The sequence below is a fragment of the Nilaparvata lugens genome, chromosome 7 (genome assembly GCF_014356525.2).
Source record: "Nilaparvata lugens isolate BPH chromosome 7, ASM1435652v1, whole genome shotgun sequence".
NCBI lineage: Eukaryota > Metazoa > Arthropoda > Insecta > Hemiptera > Delphacidae > Nilaparvata > Nilaparvata lugens.
The window spans coordinates 6,747,152-6,770,418 of NC_052510.1; the positions used below are offsets into that span (position 1 = coordinate 6,747,152).

General features: G+C 35.1%; 1 protein-coding gene across 1 annotated transcript in view; it reads left to right on the top strand.

Annotated features, from left to right (window-relative positions):
* LOC111056332 (calcineurin-binding protein cabin-1) overlaps positions 1–23,267 on the top strand; it is a 39,654-nt gene that overhangs the window by 4,546 nt on the left and 11,841 nt on the right. The window contains 13 exon segments of the mRNA XM_039433577.1: positions 492–593; positions 1,419–1,627; positions 3,050–3,314; positions 3,716–3,853; positions 4,268–4,463; positions 6,102–6,315; positions 6,674–6,848; positions 8,702–8,947; positions 11,091–11,297; positions 14,818–15,041; positions 16,512–16,880; positions 20,365–20,507; positions 20,510–20,630. Of these exon segments, the coding sequence (XP_039289511.1) occupies positions 492–593; positions 1,419–1,627; positions 3,050–3,314; positions 3,716–3,853; positions 4,268–4,463; positions 6,102–6,315; positions 6,674–6,848; positions 8,702–8,947; positions 11,091–11,297; positions 14,818–15,041; positions 16,512–16,880; positions 20,365–20,507; positions 20,510–20,630 (2,609 nt within the window).

Consider the following 23,267-nt stretch of genomic DNA (forward strand, 5'->3'; position numbering starts at 1 on the left):
TTATTTATTTTATTCATTATTTTTTACAATGAAGCACATCATTACAACTTCAACACTATTGATCAATTTCTCTTCGACTTTTGGAGATAACCATAATATTGAAATGAAATAGTTTGATATAGACTCCTTAAAAATAACAGAAACACAGATTTTAAGCTATTAAAATATCATTGATTGTATATGGGGGAGTAATTTTACATGTCACCGAGACATAAAAAACTGTACTAGTTAAACAATAGACGATCTTTCAGATATTGAAAATTATTATGTGTTTATTATGTTCATTGATTACTGAGCTATTTGAGCATCTACCTACTTTGTTGAAAGGCATTTGTAGAATTGATAGTTATTTGAGGGGTGCTATTTGTTACTAAATAAATTCTATGATTTTATTTTTGTTTAGATTGGAATCAATTTATCAAACTTCTCTCTCACCTACCGTATTATTCAAAATGTGTTACAAGTAATAACTCTTATTCATTATTTTCAAGGCTATCGAGCTAGATGACAGGGATCTAAACCTATGGTATCGCATTGGTCAAACAGCCATAAAAATTCCGAACCTCAATTTGGCTGCCTATGCTCTACAAGAGGTAAGCATAATATAACCATAGAGAAAAAATAGCATAAATAGATATCCCATGGTATAGGGCGTTTATGTCGCAACTTTTACTGTTACCTCAAGCCGATAGTCCACGTAGTTCTTTCCCGTACAGCTTTATGACGCTAGTAGTCTCTCATATTGTGCCGTTCATACACTCCTACCCAGTCAAAACAATAAAAATCGACAATAATCTACAGTAATCGGCTTGAGATAACAGTAAAAGTTGCGACATAAACGGCCTATACCATGGGATATCTACTTACGCTATTGTTTCTCTATGATACAACTAAGCTAAAATGCGCAATTTAGTAGGTTTACCGTATTATTTCTTGTAAACTAAAGAGATCCAACAAATATGTTGAATTGTTTTCAAAATGGATTTGAAAACAATGAACAGGAATAGCATTTATAATTTTGTAAATTTAGAAATTGTATCATTGTAATATGCTTGAAAAAATAATTTTGATTCGAACGTTGTTGAAATACGCAAAAATGGTATAATGAGCAAAACGAGTGCGCTTCTGTAAGTTATTGTATTTTGTTGAAATTTATAGCTTTTGGTAGTAGGCCTGTGGTGTGATTTTCCTCACATTGTGATAAGTTGTTTATAATTTGGGTTGTGGGGCTCTCCACATTGTCAAAAATTGTGCGTCATTAAGTAACTTCCATGATGAAGATGATGATTATGATGATAATCAACATCATCATCATGATAAATATGATGATTGGCTGTTGTCTTGAGTCATTTATACGACATATAATGAGTTTCTAAACAATATTTATACCTAATTAACTGATAAAATTGACATTACAGGCTCTACAATGCAACGAGAAACACTGGCCGAGTTTGGACACTCTGGTAACAGTGCTATACGCCTCGGGCAATTACATGTCATGTCTCTATCACATATCGGAAGGCCTCAAGTTGGATCCCGACTTCTTCAAGGGCATCGCATTCTGCCAAAAGATCTTCAAGGAGCATCCATACTATGAACGCGATTTTCCATTGTACTATCCTGAATGGTAAGATATATTTACCATTTATTTATATTATATATGGTAAGATTTATTTCATGTATTTTTTTATAGATCTATTTATTTGTATTGCTTCTTTTTGTGAAGGTGGCTTCTGTTTAAAGTAATTCCATAGTGGAGATTGAAAATTATGGGTTCGTGAAGCTCTCATTGTGACTATAGGAAATTTGCATTCAGGGCCGTCTTTTTAAAAGATTATGATTAAATAAATTAGAACACTAATAATATGACCTATTCAGTTTACTAAATACTCAAAGATTAACGAATTATATTGTTACATTTTGAGAAAACTGAGAATGTGAAGAAACTGTTTTTAATATTTTGCATATAGTAATGCAACTCATATAGCTTTCTAGTAGTTCATTTAGTATTTTTTCATAGTTTGTTTTTCTAAATTAAATTATTGACCGATCGAAGTGAGGTCTAAGATTCAAGTCGACGGTTTGGCATTTCTCTTAATTTTTAAATGTTTATATGTTGCGCATTTACGGCGAAACGCGGTAATAGATTTTCATGAAATTTGACAGGTATATTCCTTTTTAAATTGCGCGTCGACGTATATACAAGGTTTTTGGAAATTTTGCATTTCAAGGATAATATAAAAGGAAAAAGGAGCCTCCTTCATACGCCAATATTAGAGTAAAGATCAGACTATAGAATTATTATTCATCATAAATCAGCTGACAAGTGATTACACAGATGTGTGGAGAAGCCAGTCTATTGCTGTATTTCCATAAGGTCTTTAGTTTCAATCAGGTACTTGTGGATGAGAATACTGCGTGAGGTCTACTGTTCACAGAACTACTAGTTTTGTACATTTATCGTTCTCTACCGAATGTTATTAACTAGTGAACCTCGATTTAATTTTGAGATTGTTCTCCATTCTAAATTATTACACTCAGTTTACTTTTCAATATCTCTCATCCCTAATCTGCACCTAAGGGTGTGATCACATTGAATGCTATATGTGCAAGCGTAAGCTTTGTTATGCATCACCAAGCGCGGAGATGAGAAACAAAATCTGGAAAGAGCAAAAGGATCACTCATTCTGAAAGTGTGCACTTGCTGGTTGCGTTTAGTGTGAGCAGCTACATACAAGTCACAACGTGTTTCAATGGCACTTTTCAAATGTTGTTTTTCGGCTCATGCATGATTCAACGTGTCATGCTCTTAACACATTGAATGTTATCACACTCTTAAACTGCTTGAGGATCAGCCTACACCTAGGCCATCACTCAGGCCATGTCTCAATCCTAAACACGTTTGAATCAAAGTACAGTTCAATAGTTCTCAATCCTACCTTCCCCCACTCTCTTTTGTCCGTTTTTTCTACTCTTTTTCTCTGTCCTTTCCAATCTTTTTTACGAATTTTCCACTCGTTTTCCTACATTTTGCAATCACTTTCGACAGCAAACTAGACGAGAGCATCCTGTCCCGTGACATCAGAGCCGAGGTGGACGAGTCGGCTCTGGACAGGATACTCGCCGATGCAGAGCGACTGCGCAGTGAACACTTGGCGGCGACGACGCATGCGCACTGCGACCAAGATGGCGGCTCCGGCAAGATGGCGGAAAGTTTGCGGCCGGACTCGCCGCTGCCGAAGCGGTGCTGGGTGGCAGTGGGCAGAGCGCTCTTGCAGGTCTATGCTCGGTTGAAGGAGGAGTACCCCAAACAGGTTGGAATTTCATTTATGGTTACTGATTCAGAATCTCTTTATTGATTGATGCATACAGTAAGTACATCATCAAAAATGATAGGGTGAGAAAAAATACTTGGTTCTTAAGGTCCCCATTATGCTTAGTCCACACTATCGTCAAGTGGCTAGCCAAGATTTTAAGCTTGTCTACGTTGGCCTTGTCATCCACACTGCAATGTGACCATTTGTGTATGCTCGGCTGGCCACTCGCCCTCGCTCGACAGCGATGGCAAATCAGCCATCTAAATTCACGCTGGTCGTCATTTATACGCATTGGGCGATAGTGTGGATGCGACATTAGACAATCAGATATTTTATAGAAGATTTTTGATAAGAGATTTTCTATATGGTTATATATCTAATTAATTGTATTTTTATAGAGCTTCCTAAGAATTGTGGATCTTGCTCAAGAAGACAAAGAGAAAGTTGAAGAAGAAGAAAAGGAAGAAGACAAAGGAGAGAAAAAGACTGATTACGACTGGTATGATGCTGACGATGATGATAACTCCGATGATGAGGTTAGTAAAAGGAAATCATTGTATTTTCCAAATTCGTTTAAATATATGTTATCACAATTCATATATAATTTATCGGATTAATCAAGCCACTCTTTTTGTTTGAATGTGTTTTGGTTTATTGTGAGATATTTTAGTCCTAGATAAGGTTAAGCCACTCAGTACATTTCTACATAGTCTATAAAAACTTATTTGGAAAAGGTGCGGAATTGGAAAAGGATAGAGCTATCTGTTTTCTCTAATGACAGACAAGGATAGCAAACCAATGTCAATCAGATGCTGAGTTTACAACCTGAATCTCACTATAGATGTATCAAATCTTGTACTTCCTCAGCTTCCCAAACTATTAATAAACTTCCTTGCCATCGCAATCTTTTCTAAATATTATTGAAAAATAATTGTGAGCTTTCTCCATAGGCAGCCAAAGTGGCGGAAGGCGTCACAGCTGCCGATCAGCCTGGCGAGGCGGCCGGTGATGAAGGCGTCAATGGGTCCGCCGCAGTGCGCGCTAGCAAAAGGCGACGCTGCTCCTCCCCCTCTCTGCTCGACCAATGGATGTCAAGCAGCAAAAGAAGGTCGGCGCGTGTTCGAAGTACTGCGTGCGGGCGTCGAGGTAATTATGTTCATTTCATTATCAAATCATTTTTGTTTCACCTATTGTGCATTAGCATTCTTTATTGATTATTTATTTATTTATTTATTGATACTTCATCACAAATGACAATGTATTGCCAGGTCTTTCAAGACCCATTGTAAACTAACACTACATTATAATATAATGATAAGATATATTTATCTCGGGCCACTCCCGTGTTACGGATGGACACGTTAAGATGTCGGTCCCGGCATCCTAAAAAGCAGTCGTTAGGTCATGTCAGAGGCCCTGAAATTGATCAGTTACGACCTGAAAACTCTGACACCAGACCTGAGCCAGCCAGGTCACTCGATATTATTATTATTTTTAATACATTATAATGGAAACAAATGAAAAAATAACATATTCAGAACAGAAAATAAATATGTAGATGAGTAGATAACTAGAAACAAAGAGTAGAACCTATTTGTTGTACAGAATAGAAATGAGAATACATCTGAAATTCTATCAATACTAATAAAATACCTGTCATTGTTTTAGTATAGTAAGGCCCGGTTGCACAAAAGCCGGTTAAATTTTACGAGAACCGATCAGAGAAGGCCTTTTTGATAAGACGGCTTCTCTGATTGGTTCTCGTGGAATAATTAATCACGGTTAAAATTTAACCGGCTTTGTGCAACCGGCACTTAGAAGAGTAGAGTCTCAAGAAACAAAAATTCCTCAACAAATTGCAATTATTTGACAACAAATAGTATACAGATGATGATTTATTGATCCATTTCAAACTGCAATGTGTTAACATACTATTCTGATGTTTTAAACAACGACTTGCAGTCAGTTATTTATAGAATAGAATAATAAAATACAACATACATAAGACAAATGCAAATTATAATAAATCTTTGGCACAGCCAGCGAAGTCAGAGTTCGTAAAGAGAACAGTACAAAGTAAAAGAATACTGAAACATGAAAAAAACAACAAGAAGACAAGATAAATTAAAATAGAAAGTAGCCTACTAATAGTAATTCTAATAAATAATACAATGATAAAGAAAAAATATGAAGTAATTTCATGTTAACATTATATCCACTAGGGGATGACCAAAAACAAATGAAATATGTGGATAAACACTTTTTCTTTTCACTTTCGGATGGCGAACGGTGGCGGTTGAATCTTTTCTGGGTTAGGAAAAACGTGTGGGTTGGATTTTATCACATATGCTAAAATAGTTTGTTCACTATAGTCGTCCAAATGAAAATAGGTCCCTCAAGGCTACTGCAATGTTGCCACTGTTTCCCACCCCTCACTTGAACAATCTATATACATTGGCTATATTTCTAAACCCTGAAGATCACTCTTTCCTTCTCCTACCTGCCCTCTTCCTCTTTTCAATCACTACCTGTCTCAAATTCTCATTGAAAAACTCATTGATATCCTTATGACTGGGCCGATTAACATGTCAACTCATCCAACTCCTTTTCATACTTCTATTCTTTTTCAAACCCCAACAGAGCTGTACAAAGTGGCAACAGTGTTGGTAGAGAAGGGTGGTGGTGTCAAGAGGAACCTTCGACCTTGAAGGACCTATTTTCGTTTGGACAACTGTAGAATAATACTATTTTTCACTGGAATAACCTTGAAAACGCGTGTTTCAGCTGACGAGCCGACCCTGGCGCGGGCACTGCGTCGGCTTTTGCCAGAGTACCTGTGGCCGCCCCGTCGCGAGGCGGCGCAGTGGGCGACTTTAGCCGGTGGCGGCGACGAGTCTGTCGACACCATGGACCTGTACAGGCTGTTCGAGAACAAAGACAACGGCTGTCAGGAGTCGACGGCTGCTACTAATGTATTGTCCTACAATCAGCGGACTAAGTGAGTTCTCTAAATACATTGGGTTTCTTTTTCTTCTTCTGCTACTACATCTTCTTCTTCATCTTTACATCTTCATCTTCTTCGTCTTCTGCTTCTGTTTCTCATTCTCATTCTCAAAAGAATGTTTCTCATCTTCAAAAGAAATTCTCATATATATGTGGAGCTCCTTCCAGTTCATTTAAATATTATCCTGATTCTAAAAATCTTAATCCTCCTGTCTACAATAAATAAATGAAGGAAGACAGACTTCATGGTTGAAGAAACCATTCTAATCTTTCTATTTTCAATTTCCAACTAGCTCATGCAAGTAACTTTTTTGCTATGATTCAGCTTAATAAAGTTCATGTTCTATTTCCAGGCTCATCAAAGAGGAGAACTACTTCAACACCGATAAGGAAGTGGAAGAAGTGGACAGTTTTATAAAAGAGAACAATCTAGTCAACATTTTGTCGATGATCACAAACTATGTGAAAGTTGTGGCCCAGAAGTGGAATCTGCATTGGTCGCCCGCTCTTATTGCTATTTACATCAAGGTAAAGTAATCATCAGGGGCATCTTAAAATACAAACTAAAAATCGTAGTCAGCTAGTTACTAGAGTAGGACATTTCTAAAATATTAACTTGTATTCTCATGCAACAGACCCCTGGTTTTAAATTTAGTTTTAACTCGCAGACATTGTAGCTCCAGTTTTACCTATGCTGTACTTTTACTTGTGATAAATGAAGCATATATTATCTATATTCTCCAATGCCATCACCCATATACCATCACCCTCCTGAGAGTGGAAGGAAAGGCAAACGATTGGCCACATGGTGAAAGAGTGTCCAATCACGGCGTTTAGATGAGGAACAGAAGACGATTTCTTGATGGCAACTCCAGATTCAATAGCCTATCTGAATGAAATGGATATATGTATTTGAATAAATTGTTTTTAGTTTATTCATTCATTTTATTTATTCATTTACAATGCAAATGACACTAATGCAATAACATTATAGAAGATAAAATAATAAGGTAGTCCTTATGCTATTTTTCTTCCAAATTTATAGATGACAAAGTCCAAGATAAAGTTAGTTACCATTTATGTTTGTTTTTAAATCTTGAGACAAGGGATCATTCCGATATTATGATCCTGAAGAAGTGAAGATGGATTGATGTCTTGGAAGCCATACGCTAATTAATAATCCTCCAATGAACTTAGTGCAATTCCATTCCTTGTGAAGAGTTGACCTTCAACACATTTTTGTAGTACTATATGTACTAAAAACATATGCAGTGTAATATTATAATCAAATGGTTCGTTGATTTATTTAGCGTATGGCGCTACGACACAAATCTTCATGTTATCTAACACAAGTCACACATAAAAACAATGAAGTCATCTTAGTCACGAGTTATAAAAGAAAGATGGAACACAAATAAAAAGAAATTTTAAAAAGTTATAAACATATATCTAGTTGCTTTAAATATGCCAATGCATCTGGTTCTTGTGCACTCTAGTTCTTGTTCTTTTTCGTTGAATTAATAATCTATAAAAGTGCAGTACATAATAAATTATTGTAAACCTCAGATTAGATTTTGACTGATATTTTTCTAGTTTTTGCCCCTTTTCAAAAATAGCGAAAAATCTATAGATCTCGAAAACTAAGGTCGATATAAGAAAAATTTCCTTAACATTTTTTGCTGCAAATTTCATGTAGAATCTATGGTTTTCGGCTGTTACACCTTTTGTGAGACATTCTGTATGTGCATTGATATGGCCTTATGTATATAGTATCATAGAATGAATGAATATGAATTAATGGATGAAGTTTTATTCTCAATAAGCTTAAAACAAGAAAATGTAAAATACATGCATATCAAAAACAAATAATCAAGTTTATAATATACAGAACTGCATAGTAACGAATAACAAACCATATTTAATATTACTTATTGAGAAAAATACAATCCAGCACATAAGATGCAACCTACGGACCGCTGGAGAGAGTCTAACACACTATTTTACTAAAGCAATAGAATGGACTGAAAAAAGAGAGAAAAATAGATAAAATATAGCATAAGAAGCGCTCCCATGGTATTGGGCATTTATGATCCAAATTTCACTGTTAACCCAAGTCGATAGTCCTACTAGCTCTTTTCGTGAAGCTATGTGACGCTGGTAGTTCCTTATACTGTGCTGTTCTCGTATTCACACCTTGCCATAACAGTAATAATAGGCAGTAGTCGGCTTGAGTTAACAAAAATTGGACTTGAAATTTGGAACATAAATGACCTATACCATGAGATATCTTCTTATGCTATATTTTCTCCATGGTATGATACTGAAACGATTAATGTATTATTTAAATGCAGAATAATGTTTATTTTCATTTATTGTGATAGGTATACAAACTAGTCCGCCATCACTACCCGGAGGCCTGCGAGTGGCAGCCGCTAGACATGGCTTCGGGGCGGGCAGTGCTGTTGTACGGCGAGCTGCTATTGGACCGTTGGCTGGCCAATGGCAAGCAGCGATCTGCGCCCAGTCCACTGGCCGGGTCTCTGTTTGGCGGAGACTTCTCGTCGCTCACTTTCGGAAACCTTGCCGTTCTATGTAGTGAGTTGGGCGACGAAGATAATGAGTTTGTGGTGAGTTTTATTTCAGTATCTATTTATTCATTCACTCGTTTATTTTAATTTACACCTTGCGAGAATTATACTTAGTCACTACCCACAACTGGTTGCACAAAAGCCGATTAAATTTTAATCGAGATTAATTTCACGAGAACCAATCAGAGAAGGCTATTTCCAAAAAAAGGGCTTCTCCGATTGGTTTTCGTGAAATTAACCATTATTAAAATTTAACCGGCTGTTGTGCAACCGGTAATTACACGACTTAATCGCGAAGAGACTGCAACTCCAGTCTGTCTCTTCGTGACGCAGCATGTGTTTTCAAATGGTTACATTCAGACCAGTCGATTCATATCTACAACCTCGCAATTGAGAGACTGAGTCGCTTGGCTACTCGACGTATTGGTCGAGAAGGACTTGAGTTGCTTTGTACCGTGTATTTTTCATGAAGTTAAGTTAGAATTTAAAGTTGAATAGCGTGATGTTATAAAGGATGATGGTTGTAGAAGTTCGTTGTTAAAGCACGGAGTAAACATATTTTTTCTTGTTGCTACTTTTTTCTGTTTTCTGTGGTTTAAAATTATACGAGGAATTAAGAGAAAATGAATGAATAAACATTTAATATAGACGTTGTTGAGGAGGATTAGAAATAGAGTAACATGAAACTAGAGTAGTGAAAATTAGCAAGATAAGCGACTCAAGTCGTAAGATCCGAGAGACTGGAGTCATACAATTTGAGTATGAGTACGCGGTAGTGTGAGTAATGCCTTAGATTTTGGTGAGTGGATCAAAATACTTTAATTTTCTTGATGAAAAATTGATGTTTGAAATGTTATGGCTGTAGAGGTAAATGGTTGTGAATATATCGACCAAGAGAGGTTGAAAGACTGGGATATGTCATCTACGTGTTAAGTACTAATTTGTATGATAGAAGATATAATGAAATATGGTAGATATTATAATATTGTTGATTGGTAATTGATAATTTTTTGGTTCTTTCATATTTCCTGTTTTCCAAGAACAATCAACACAAGAAATCAGATCAACTTTAGTATATTGGTTTAGCGGAAGGCTTGAGACTGAACTCTGTGAATTCGCATGATTCCAGTCTCTATTCACCATAACGAGCGAAACGAGCCTGCAGGCTAAAAGTCTTGCATCCCTTATCGGAGAGTTTATAGTATGAGAAAGATGAATAAAGTATAGAATAGAATCTAATACTTATCTTGCCAAACAACAATACAGATTCATCCATACAGTTGAACAACGTCAAGTTAGTACAGTAATTAGGAAGATGATCCGTTAATTATTCTACAAAAATCATTTATGAAAATAATGTCTCACAAAACGAGATATGATCACTCTGCACCAATTTTCAAAGAGCTCAGAATACTGCCTATCAGGAACTTATATATTTATAAAACCCTGAAGCTGTTTTTTGATAGGAGTGGTGAAATGCAGCTGATTAATATGCGCAGGGTTGGGAGGAATCAACAAAATGTGCAAGTCCCTAAGCCCAACCTTACAATTTTAAAAAAATTCTTCAATTTTGTAGCACCAACGTTTTTTAATAGACTTCCTGTGGACATAAAAAGGTGTAGGCAGAAGACAACTTTCTGCAGATTATTACATAGCCATCTGATACATGAAGATGTTTCTGATTATTATGAAAATATTGTTTGAACTGCAGGCCTGCACAGTAGTACACGTTTTTTACAACTGTTAAGCGTGACAATTTTTTAGATTGTAACGTTATTGTTTATAGTGTATTATTGTTAGTATTTTAATAATGTTAAACTAATACTGAAGTGCGTTTTCCTTTTTTTATTGTCTTTTTAGTTTTTTTTACTCTTTCTCAATTTGCTTTGTAAACTGTAACACTTCTTTTTTATTTTAAGTAGTTTTTTTTCTGCCCAAACAGGTTTTTGTAACCTTTGGGATTATTTTCCATGTATATTTTTTATTTTTGGTAATGTTCTTCAGGGTATGATTGTGATTTTTTAGTTTTATGGTAATTGTTTCAGTGACTATGTAAGTTCATGCTCTGAATCATAGTAATTATAGATGATCTTTCCTTATCAATAAACTTTCAACTTATGACTTTCCAATATGTATAAATTAATTAATAAAAAATTCATTGTATTAATTTTTGTATTTTCAGGTTCGCTGTTACTGGCTGGAAGCCATAATGTATTTGCACGTGAAGAGTCGCGACGCTGTAATGATTGCACTGGAACGCTACCTGGCGGACGGTCGGTGCTGCGGAGTACACCTAAAACTCAAAAACGTCGCCAACAATTTCCATATCGATGAGGACAACGTAATGCGTCTCTACAACACGCTCAAACGCAATGAGGAATTGGATAAGGTTATCTAAAATATATATGGATTTCAGTTTGTCAATTCATATAGTGATTTGTCGAGTAGTATAAATGTTCAATTAATTTATTGAAACCCCTTATTTATTCATTCATTTGAAAAATTATTAATTAATTTCGGTACATGGTAGTGCATGCCAATAGTAAAGCAAATCGAAATCAAATCAAATCAGTTTTATTTTGCCAAAACAAGGCTCAATTAGTTTATTTAAAACCTTATTTATTTATCAATTACTATATCTATTTACGTTACTTTATTACAGTACTTTGCACTACTTTAACACACTTACTACATTCATTCATTCTACTTCCTTATTACTGTATTTATTACTTTCTTATTTACAGTTGCATTTTACTTACTCATTTTATCAATTTATTTGAAAACCGTAAACGAAACCAGCCTTTTTGGGTTGCAAGCTTATTATTTTCATACTGTAAGACTCAACTCACACTTCCTCGACTCAAATCGTACGACTCCAGTCGAGGATACTCCAGTCTCTCCACCTTACGACTTTTTTGCTCATTGTCACTACTTCAATTCCATGCTACTCCATTTCTAACCTCACATTATTAAAAATATGAAATCCAATTCGTCACTTCTGCGCATGTAACAAATTTTATAATAATTATTATGATTATATTGCCTTATCTAATTCTTATTATCGTCTTATCTAAAATTATAAAACATCACTTTCATAAAACATAACCTCACTTTCATTAAAAATGCATGGTACTATGCAAATCAAGTCGAAGCTCGACCAACATGTCGATCGACGCTCGACTCGGTCTCACAGTCGTGAGGTCGCGGAGACTAGAATCGACTGGTCTGAGTGTCACCATTTGAAAACACATGCTGCGTCGAGAAGAGACTAGAGTCGCAGTCTCTTCTCGACTTGAGTCGCGTAAGTGTGAGTTGAGCCTTAGAATGAAAACATGATATTACCATTTAATTAATAATTCTTCGTTTAATACTGATTTGTGAGGCAGATGCTGTGTCAAAATCTTTGTGGATACAGTTTATGTATTTTTTGGTAAATCAATTTGAATCTGAGGCAATACATTTGATTTGGATTAGCATTACCAAGGTGGAGATTGGATTGTAAAGTACACAAAAAGACTGTACAATTAGCATTATATTGGCTGTGGATAATATTGAAATTTATCAAAGTATCTAAGGTAGCCTATATACATTGAACTTTATTAAGAGATTAACTTTAATGATGCATCAAATTAAAAATTGTTGTAGGTAAATAATTAATTGCTAATAGAATGTTTAGTTGAATCAATCTAAAATTGAATCTCGTGTTTCAATTTTACTGTTCCCTTTTTTCAAAAAAAAAAAAAATGAATGTGATTTGGAATAACGTACAGGCAATCAATCACATACTAATTATTGATAATGTTATCCAAAAATTAAGAATCTGGTTTTTAATTAATCCACACCTTCAGGTAATTTTAGTTATATGCTTTTTTCGTGTAGGTTCAACTCTTAAAAGCCCTGATCTCTGAACTTGAAACTTTTATTTTAAATAATAATTTTATGTCATTGAATCAATAAAAGAATTCTTAGTGAAGCATTGTTTTTTAATCAATAAGTTATTTTATAGTTCGAATTAATTAATTTTTGTTTTAGAAGAATGTCTGCTCTGCTGAACCGAGAAAAAAACACTATTGGTTCTTATAGGATTCAGTTTAGTTATAGTTCTCATACATTTGAAGTCTGTCAATGTATAAACACTCCGTGAGATCCAATGGTATTTTTTGTGCACAGTAGTACAGAAGTTCATTCAGTGCTCTTTTATTAAATAACAAGATGGAAATGATTGAAAGTCAAAAACCACTATATTATTCCATTTCTAATCTAATATATTGGAATATGGAATATAAAACCAAGAAACAATGAAAGTGACTGTAGAAAAGAAAAATTTCAGTAAGTTTTTGATCTACTGGGAGCTCCGCCCTGAAAAAAGTCACAGCAACTTCTGTTGTACAGGTCAGTAGCATCATAGTGAAAATATAGCATAAGAAGACATCCCATGGTATAGGGTATTCATGTTCCAAATTCCACTTATAACTCAAGCCGATAGTCCACGTAGGACTATAGTAGGCTGATAGTTCACTTTGGTGAAGCTATGTGACACTGACATCATAGTGAAAAGATAGTATAAAAAGATATCTCATGGTATAGAGCGTTTGTGTTCCAAATTCCACTGTTAACTTAAGCCGATAGTCCACGTAGCTCTCTGGTGAAGCTATGTGACGCTGAATCGGCATGAGTTTGAAAAATTCGGTTTGAAATTTGGATCATAAATGACCTATTCCATGGTATATCACCTTATGTTATCTTTTCTCTATGTTAGCGTATAGTTTCATTATTCCGTGGTTGATTTGAAACTATCATAGCCACCTCTAATGTCTAAAAATTGAGAATACTGGAAAGTAGTGCTATAAAAATTTTGCTCTAGTGAGATTGATGCTATTAAGTCAGTGGAATTAACTTCGTTAGAAGACCCTCGACTAGATATTTGATAACTATAAACGATCTACTAACTACGATCATAGCCTATATATGAGGGAGTGAATCAGATATGAGTTATAGATAGATAGATAATAATTTAGCAGCCACTGACCTCCTCTCAAAGGGGTATATGGACTTTTCAATCTTTTAAAATATTCAAATTAAATTGTGCATTTTTAATACAGATTGTAACATATACTCTCAAAGGTCTACAAAAAATGATCTGAAGCAACTGAAAAACTCCTGAATCGAATAAAAGCACTGACCTTCCAGTTCTGTCTTCAACTGAACTCTCAGTTTTTCAAGCGTTAGACACGTTAAATGTGTTGGTAATGCATTGAATAGATGAATTCCCACCCTGGTTACCCCTTTCGCATATAAATCTGTACGATGTGTTTCATCCCTGAGTAATTCCAATTTGTCCAGTGTAAAAACATAACCTAAATGGTTCTGTTCAATAAAATTCTAAAGGTAAAAGGAAATATCAAAAGGTTAATATTATTTGAAATGTGTTGATCATTTTAGATAAAAACACAAATAATGAATAGTTGAAATACTCGCACATTTGAGATATTGCACTTACTTAAGAATTGAATTTGTTTTTCGGTGATTCTTCTAAATTATATTTTTAATATGTGAATATTTCCTATATTAGTTATAATAATGTGAAATATTTCTTCTATGTTTGGTTCTAAAGCATCTAAATTTGAAAATCTACTTTGTGAAAATACTTGAGGACTGAAAATTTTGTGAATTATTGAAGAACTACAAGACTTAACCTGTTTCGGACTATGTGTTATCTAAATTTGGGAGAGGAATAGCACAAGGTTTCCTTATTTTTCCTCTCCCTATCATTTTGATAATGTACTTATTGTATAGATGAATAAAAAATGAATGACACCCATATATGATACTACATTATGATGTAGTATATAATTATAATGCATATATTTTTGAATGAAATAAATAATTTTTTGTGTTTTTCTACTCAGGTAACAGATCTATTCGCCCGTGGCGATCACTCTGCAGCCTGTGGCATTCTGGAGCAATGCCTGCAGCCCAGCAGCCCACTGCTTGCAGCCGACTGTGTAGATCCGCTGCTCGACCGCTGCACCCAGTATTCGTTGCTGCTAGACTCACTGTTCGAGCGAGGCCAACACGCGCAATGCCTCAACTGGTGCGAGATGGCCGCACATGAGGCACTCACTCACTACAGGTATTTTCGCTACACTATACTAAAAACATCTTTGATCTTTTGAATATGGACTATGTTGAAACGTATTTATCCATTTGTTGTTTACTCATTTACATATTGCTTGCTGATAGTATAGCGAAAAATACTGTACGCTACTTGGCCGTAAATGTCTCTTACAGGGCTTGCATGAAATGCCAGTCGTGGCTGAGGCCTCGACTGGAAACATCATGTTTGCCCTACAAACGGCCACTTCCCGGCCATGTGACTAGGATAACTCATCACTTTATAAAATAATAAAACAACCAGTTTACCGATCGACAGACGAAACGTAAGACCGGTTACAGAGCTTGACCGACCGTCAGTGCGTACGTCAGTCGCGCTTGTCTCTTGCATAAATATTCCATGTATCCGTACAGAGCAGGATCAGTACAATGCGTTTTACAATGCGTACGAAGACCATGGGTCGAGCTCGTGTGCATCCATTCCATCGGTCGACTGAAGCGCTATTCACACAAATAGGAGCTTTCAAAGCTGATCAGGAGCCCGATCGCACCATAACAACTGTGCTGGCACCACTGCCCGATAATGAGATGATATTGAATGGAATAAAATAATGACTGAATTTAATTAATAAAGATGTCATATTTGAAATTAGAATTTTTCTATACATTTCTTTAAATATTTTCAACTTTCTCATTTAAAAAATCATATTATTATTATCTACATTTATTTGGTCTTTAGCTACCTTAAAGTGACAACAATATTCTTTTCAATAAATTGTCATATATGAGCTCGAAATAAGTTCGGACGTTTCAAGTTGTGTTGTAATTTTGCAGATAACTCATTAAAACTTCTTATGGTTACTATGAAGTAGTTAGAAAATTATTTATCTCCATCCTCAAGCAATGATGTATATATGGTGCTGAATTTCCCTTGAAATGGGAACATCGGGTGAACTTTATATCTACGTCTTTTGTTCCTCCGTTCATCAAGATAATAAGCTGCAATTAAACAAATTGTATACGCGTCCATTTTCTGAGTCAGATCAGTTCGTTTGTCAGGAGAGCTCTGAATCTAAAAAAAATGGATGCGTATGGTCAGGATGGTACATACACACTGACGGTTGGTCTAAACCACGGTATTTAGATGAAAACGGTAGGGGTCATGAAATGTGTGCGCAGTGGCCAACCAGCTAGATTGCGTCATCGCCACCAACCGAGGTTTTTAACACCTAGTAGAAATTTATGAAACGTATTTTTGTTAAAAACAGCTGATTGGATATAAAATGACGTCAGCTACACCAGAAATTTAGCACAAACATGCGCGTGACACCTACCGTCTTCTTCTATATACCGTGGTCTAAACAAAGCAAAAAGCTACACTACACTCTAGAGCGCTCAGCACTCCAAGTAATTGGGAAACGTGGAGGTCAATTCAGCAGTATATGTTTGAGAACTCAAGTTGAAATTGTTTCTGCTTGTCTGTGTTTAGGGCAACCGACGACACACACCCCTCCCGCGCACGCTGGGCTGCCCTCCTAACCAACACACTGATCGCCTTACCGCTCTGCATTGAGGAGGGTGACACCCGTCTGTTGGAGCAGCTGCCACATGCACGGCTAGTGCGCCTCATCCAGACGATGGCATCTGTCATCTGTGTGCAGATGGAGGCGGCTGCAGCAGATGGGGCCGGCGGCGGCGGTGGGGGTGCTGAGATCCCCCTAGGCACGGTGGCACCCTGGGCGGTCATCTACCACGTGGTCAAGTGTGATGAGCTGAAGACTGGTCGTGTCACCGACGATGATGACGTCAGCGCGTCGCTAAATGTCCTGCTGACAGCGCACGAGTATCTGGGAAAGAGGTGGGTTGCACGTTCACTTCATCCAGGTGTCAGTTGAGCGAGGTTCAGTCCTGGTAGAAAGTTTAACTGTTGGACGAGACACGATTCACTTCATTCAGGTCTCAGTTGAGCGAGGTTCAGTCCGGGGAGGTAACTCACCTGTTGAAGACAAGATTCACTTCATACAGGTCTCAGTTGATCGAGAATCAAAAAATGACCATTTTTTGTTTATTGGAATATGGGCTTGAGAAGTACACTCAACAATAAATTTTCCATTTTTCGACCGAATTTGGCTTATGATGCATGATTTTCGACCGCCTTGACGAGCCGAGAAGAATTAAGTGTAGTACGATGAAATCTGAGCATTGTGTCAAAAGTTATAAGTGTTTGAAATTTTGAACGTTGAGGTGTCCTTAAGCGCACCTCTCCGCTAGGAAATACTGAAATGAAGTGCATCTAACGGGTGATTCTCATAGAACATAATCTCATGAATCAATCAATCAATCTCTTTATTCAAGACATACAATGTATATTGTACATGAATGCGTCATCTCATTAAAAATACTTCTAATTCTTAATCATAAAATAAATAAATAAAATAAATAAATATTTTTATTGCATAAAAACTGTACATTACAGATATGGCAAACGTCAATTATTATAAAAACAAATAAAATACATGAAAATGATCAATGTCACAAAGTACAAAACACAAAAGTACAATAAGTTATCACAGCTATTAATTGATAAGTACACAATATTATTGAAATGTATCCACTAATTATCCATGTATTCCTTTATGGAATAGAAGCCACCATTCAATAAATATTTCTTCAATTGGGCTTTAAATACATTTTATTTGTTTTAACAGATTTTATTTCATTTGGGAGCCTATTGTAAAAAATTATTCCTTGATAAAATGGATTTTTCTTTGCTATTGCTAAATTAACATTAGGTAAATGATAGTTATTAGCTGTTCTTGTTCTGACTGTGGATATTGCTATTAGTGGGTAGAAAATTATTATCAACGGTGCTAAGGATAGTCTTATATATGAACAAAGATGGAAATGTGAGAATACTTTCAATTTTAAAATAATCTCGGCAGGACTGATATTTCGTCAGTTTACACATACATCTAATGGCTTTTTTTGTAAAGTAAATATTTTTCTTACATTTCTTTCAGAAGAATTGCCCCAAACTGTTACTCCATATCTCAGATGACATTCAAATAAAGCAAAATATATGCATTTAAGTATATTGAAAGTACAATAGCGGGATAGTGTTCTTAAAATAAAAATCACTGAACTTAGTTTAGAACAAGTATGATCCACATGAGTTTGCCAGTTAAGACTAGAATCCAGATGAATACCTAAAAATTTACACACTTCAACCTCTGAAACGAACTCATCATCCAGCAATAAACCAATACAACATACACTATTTGAAAAGGTCATTCTAACAGTTTTACTAACATTAAGATGCAGATTGATGCTGTTGAACCACTGACAAATGTTATTGACTGATACATAAGCATTCAACTCCAGCCGCTCACAGTCATTATAATAAAGTCACAGTCCATTAATAAATAAATCCTTAGTTTAAATAACGAAATTAACGTTTTGGTAGAGAGTTAGTGGGGAGGATATTTTTAATATTCTTTCCGAAGAATGGACATTGATATGTCCAAAGCTCCGCCAATTTATGTAGATGCATAACAATATGATTATTATCTATAGTTATTATATTACAAACTGCTTTTTCATATCATATACAGTTCAATAATTATTTCCTTAGTCTATATTATGTAAATTCATCTATAATTTTGCTGTATTGTAAGCTATTGTATAAGCCTGTATAAGCCTATTGTGTAAGCTTTGCTGTATAAGCCAGTATATATTGTAATCTACATAAATAAAGTACTCAATCAATCAATCAATCAATCATTCTCAGCATTTAGGATGCTAGTGTCATCCGCATATAAAGTAATATCAGCTCCTAATCCACTGCCCTTTATATCATTTATGTAGATGTTAAAAAGAAGCGGACCTAGCACCGATCCTTGGGGGACTCCAAATTTGACTTCTCTTAACTTAGATTTAAAATTGCCATTGCTGTTTTTTATTTCAACATATTGTACTCAGTTAAGTAGATATATTTTCTAATTTATTTAGTAGAATTGTAAGTTCAACTGTATCAAATGCGTTGCTGAGGTCAACAAAAGTGGCTGCTGAATGTTTCTTCTTATCCAAATTATCAATAATTCTATTCACAAAGGTAACAACTGCTGTTTCTGTGGATTTTCCTTTTATGAACCCATGCTGGTCAACACTAAGAAGTTTGTACTTATTAAAGAAAGACACTATTCTATTTTCTAATACTTTTTCAAATATTTTTGAGAATGTGGATATAATTGACACCGGTCTATAGTTCTCTATGTTATCCCTCTCCTTACTTTTAAACAGTGGAAACAAGAAAGATAGAAAGAAACACTTCAAAAAAGAGACAATACAATAACAAACAAGGTAGGTAATGTATCCCTAATTCCCCCGGTAAAATTCTTCAAAACTATAAGTTTCTAACTTTATTAGATACTTTTTCAACTCGATTTTGAATCTTGCCCTATCCGTTTCGCTTCTGATGCTACTCGGGAGGTACCTCAGGAGTACCCCAATGAACTTATGTCATTGTGCGAAATATCAATGTGAGGACAATGTAGTTGGTGATGATGGTTGAAGCTGAAAATTAAGTATTTTTCACAATACAAGGAGCATTGTTGTTAGGTGTACCTGGAAATCTATATGAGATAGAGCGCTCTACCTGATCTCAGATTGTACACCCAGAGGGATCTTGAATTATACATCTAAATGGTAACAATCGGAAGATATTGTTGTTCAAAAACTAAAATTCATCATCAAATTGATTTTTTCTTCAAATTTCACTCATTTTTGAAAAATCATAACTCAGTACTCATTTGAGATAGAGAGTTCCGAATGATCTCATTTCATTCAGAATTTCATAATCTAAAAAACAGGCAAGAGCAAATTTTTCTTTCCGATTACGAGATTTGGCAGAAATAGCTGAGAACTGGAAAATGAACCGAAAATACGAGGTTTTTGGGCCACTCTGTATCTAGCACAAGGAAATTTTGCATGAAGAAATTGGTTCTGGACTTCTCTTATGTACCCAAATAATATATTAAAAAATCAGAACTACAATATAAATTGCATGCACCAATGTATATAGTGACTGGACTAGTTGACTGTTGAAACAGTAATTGTGAACAATAGACTGTTGAAAATGAACACTTGCTGGTCGAAAGTACTCCAGTTGGTAAGTAAACAAATTTGCTTATTTGCTTGAAATAAATCGACTGCACGTCGTGTAATTTTTTTTAAAAAAGTGTGTAAATAAATTAAATTTATTTACGTAATCTGTTGTATTGATAATTTCAATTCGATTCCCACATTCCCCATTACGTAATCTGTCGTTCAATTCAATTCTTCAGATCTTGGTGTCTGATAGACGAGGCCGAGATCCTCTACAAGATCCTCGCCGAGACCCTGCCACTGCTGGAGTCATCCAACATGGCGGCCGGGGGCGGAGCGGACACCAGCGAACTGGTGACCACTCTAAGTCAACACACCGAACAGGCTTCTATTGCCTCTACGGGCATCCTCTCAAGAAGAACAAGCCGCGTCACATCATCGAACACAACGCTATGGGTTTGGCGTTGACTTGGAATCGATCGCATCTCGTCTATCGATATTTCAAGTAAGTCAATCTTATTTCAAAGCGAAAGTATATTTTCATATATAGTATAATAATGAAACACAATAGAAATTATCAAGTATCCTTCATTTTATTATTGCAACACTGCTAGTTTCAACTCTGAGCCAATGCTCAACCTCAAGCCTTTGAAGAGTTCAAACTAGTAGTGTTCCAATAAAATAAAAGGTACTTTATCATTTTATTTTTTTAATAATCAGTAGCCCTAAAAAGATGAATGAATATAATATTTTATTATTTATTTTTTTCAATTCCATGTAGGCCTATGTATTCTTAGTAATCAAATTAAATGTCTAATATATATCTGAGTACCCTTTTTAAACTATTTCGTCACGACATGTTTCGCCTATATAATGTTCGCCATTATCAAGTGATTATCACTTTTTAAATTATTTAAGAAGGGTACTCAAATTTATATTTCAATTTATATTCAAAAGTAGCCCTAAAGAAAAAAGACAATAAATGTATAATATCTATTTCATATATCTACTATGTAACATGCATGTCTTTTATATATTTATTTATTTATTTCATTGACAATTACACATCATAATTATAATATATACTATGATTGGGAGAAGACAACAGGCATAGCCCAGAACTGTCTTCTCCCAAATTTTTACAAATAAAAGGTACAAAAAAGAATGAGGTTAAGATTTCACTTTTCACTTCAAAAAGTCCAATTTCCACTTCAAAACTAATGACTAAACTAAAGATTTTAAATTTTTATATTTAAAAACTAATTAAAAACAAAAATACTTCACTCAAATCTCTAAAAAAAAATTAAATTATTTTTCAAGATAGTATTTTGAATGCTATGAAAATAGTATTTTCAATGAAGAAATTGATTGCCTCTTATTCCAGATGCATGTTTTCACTTCTATTTCAAGTTACTATTCTGAATAATCATTTTTTTAATGGACCTACAGTTTTATGAATGGTAGTTTATTAGTCTACTGCTTCAGGTGGTTTCCGAACCACCTACAACTGGTCGGATCTCGTGTATCAATATTTCAAAGCTGTAATGCAAACTAGGAATAAAGAATCATTTAATTGAATTTACTGAATCTTGTTGATGTACATGTTACTTATATTGTTTTTGGTAATTATATTCAACTTAGCGCCGTGATTTGTCAAAAGAATATGAAAACTTTTACTAAAGCAGCCTGAACCACTACCTCAGTAAACAAAGCCGTAGTGCATTCGTGTGACGTCAGCACAGGTAGGGCTCCTACACCAATAAAAACACTAGCTGATATAGATCAGCTGAAATCAACGATTTTCTATTGGTGTAGGAGCCCTACCTGCGCTGACGTCACACGAATGCACTACGGCTTTGTTTACGGTGGTAGTGCCTGAACACACGGACGATAGTAGCGTCAAATAAGGTCGTCACAATCAATCAATCAATCATTTATTTCTTTCCAAAACTTACGTGAAAATGGACATGAAAAAGTCAAAAACTAAAAACTAACTTAAAGCTAAAGAGAAATAGTGACTGTATAAAATTCATTTTTTTTACAGTATACTCGTTTATACTGTAGTATGCTAAATCTATCAAATATGCTCTCAGCAATTCCTTGAATTTTGATCTATCAGGTTCATGTCTTATGCAACCTGGGAGACAACCAATAAATTTTATTCCCATGTACGTTGGACTTTGTTTATATTCTTCCTTATTGTAAAATTATTTTTATTTCTTGTGTTGTAATTATGTATATCTACTTTGGAATATAACTACTACGTGGGAATCTAGATTTGTTAGTTTTCTTATATATAATATTGTTCTATAAATGTACAGGCTGTACACCGTCATGAACTTTAACTTACTGAAGAATGGCTTGCATGATTGCTCTCTATCAAGATTTAGAATTATTCTTATTGCTTCTTTTTGTAATAGGAGTATTTTATTCAAGTTTGAGATGCTTGTTCCTCCATTCAATTCCATATGAAATGTGGGAGTGGATCATTGCACACACTCAGCAATGTTTAGCTATAAATACTTCGTTGGAAAACTTAGCCGTTTTATTTCCAAATGTTAAGTCCACGCTAGGAATCTGTCCCGTTCATTCCAGCGTAGCGTAGCTTTCAACATTGGGAGATAGGACGGCTATTTATTTACTCTTATGGCTTTTATTGGCAGAGAGATCCTTTCGGATGTTCTGCCTTGCCCTATTACCCAATGTCATTTCCTATCAACACTCAAGTTTATAGGTTATGTCTTGGCTTCTTTATTTTTCTCACTAAAAATTTGCACTTCCACTTCCTGAGTTCCTATTTTATAAATTTTAAAATCAAGAAAACTATTTTCAAACACAAAATCACATTTAAAAAGCAAAAACTATAATAATTTTGATGATAATATTGACGGCTATGTCTTCCAGAGACGTATTCCGAGCTACACGTAGCTGGGTGTCTGACGATCTTGAGCGTCCACTAGCTGTCGCGGGATACGGAATTGGAAATTCCATGTACATTTGAGTTATGGAAATTTTCAATTCCGCGTTTCTTAGCAGCTAGTAGCCGCTACTATTGTCCCTGGGTCCAGCCTGCTTCAGAATTCCTAATATTTGATTTGTCCAACTGTCTCCAAATTTTATTTGAAATGAATTTGTTCCTTGT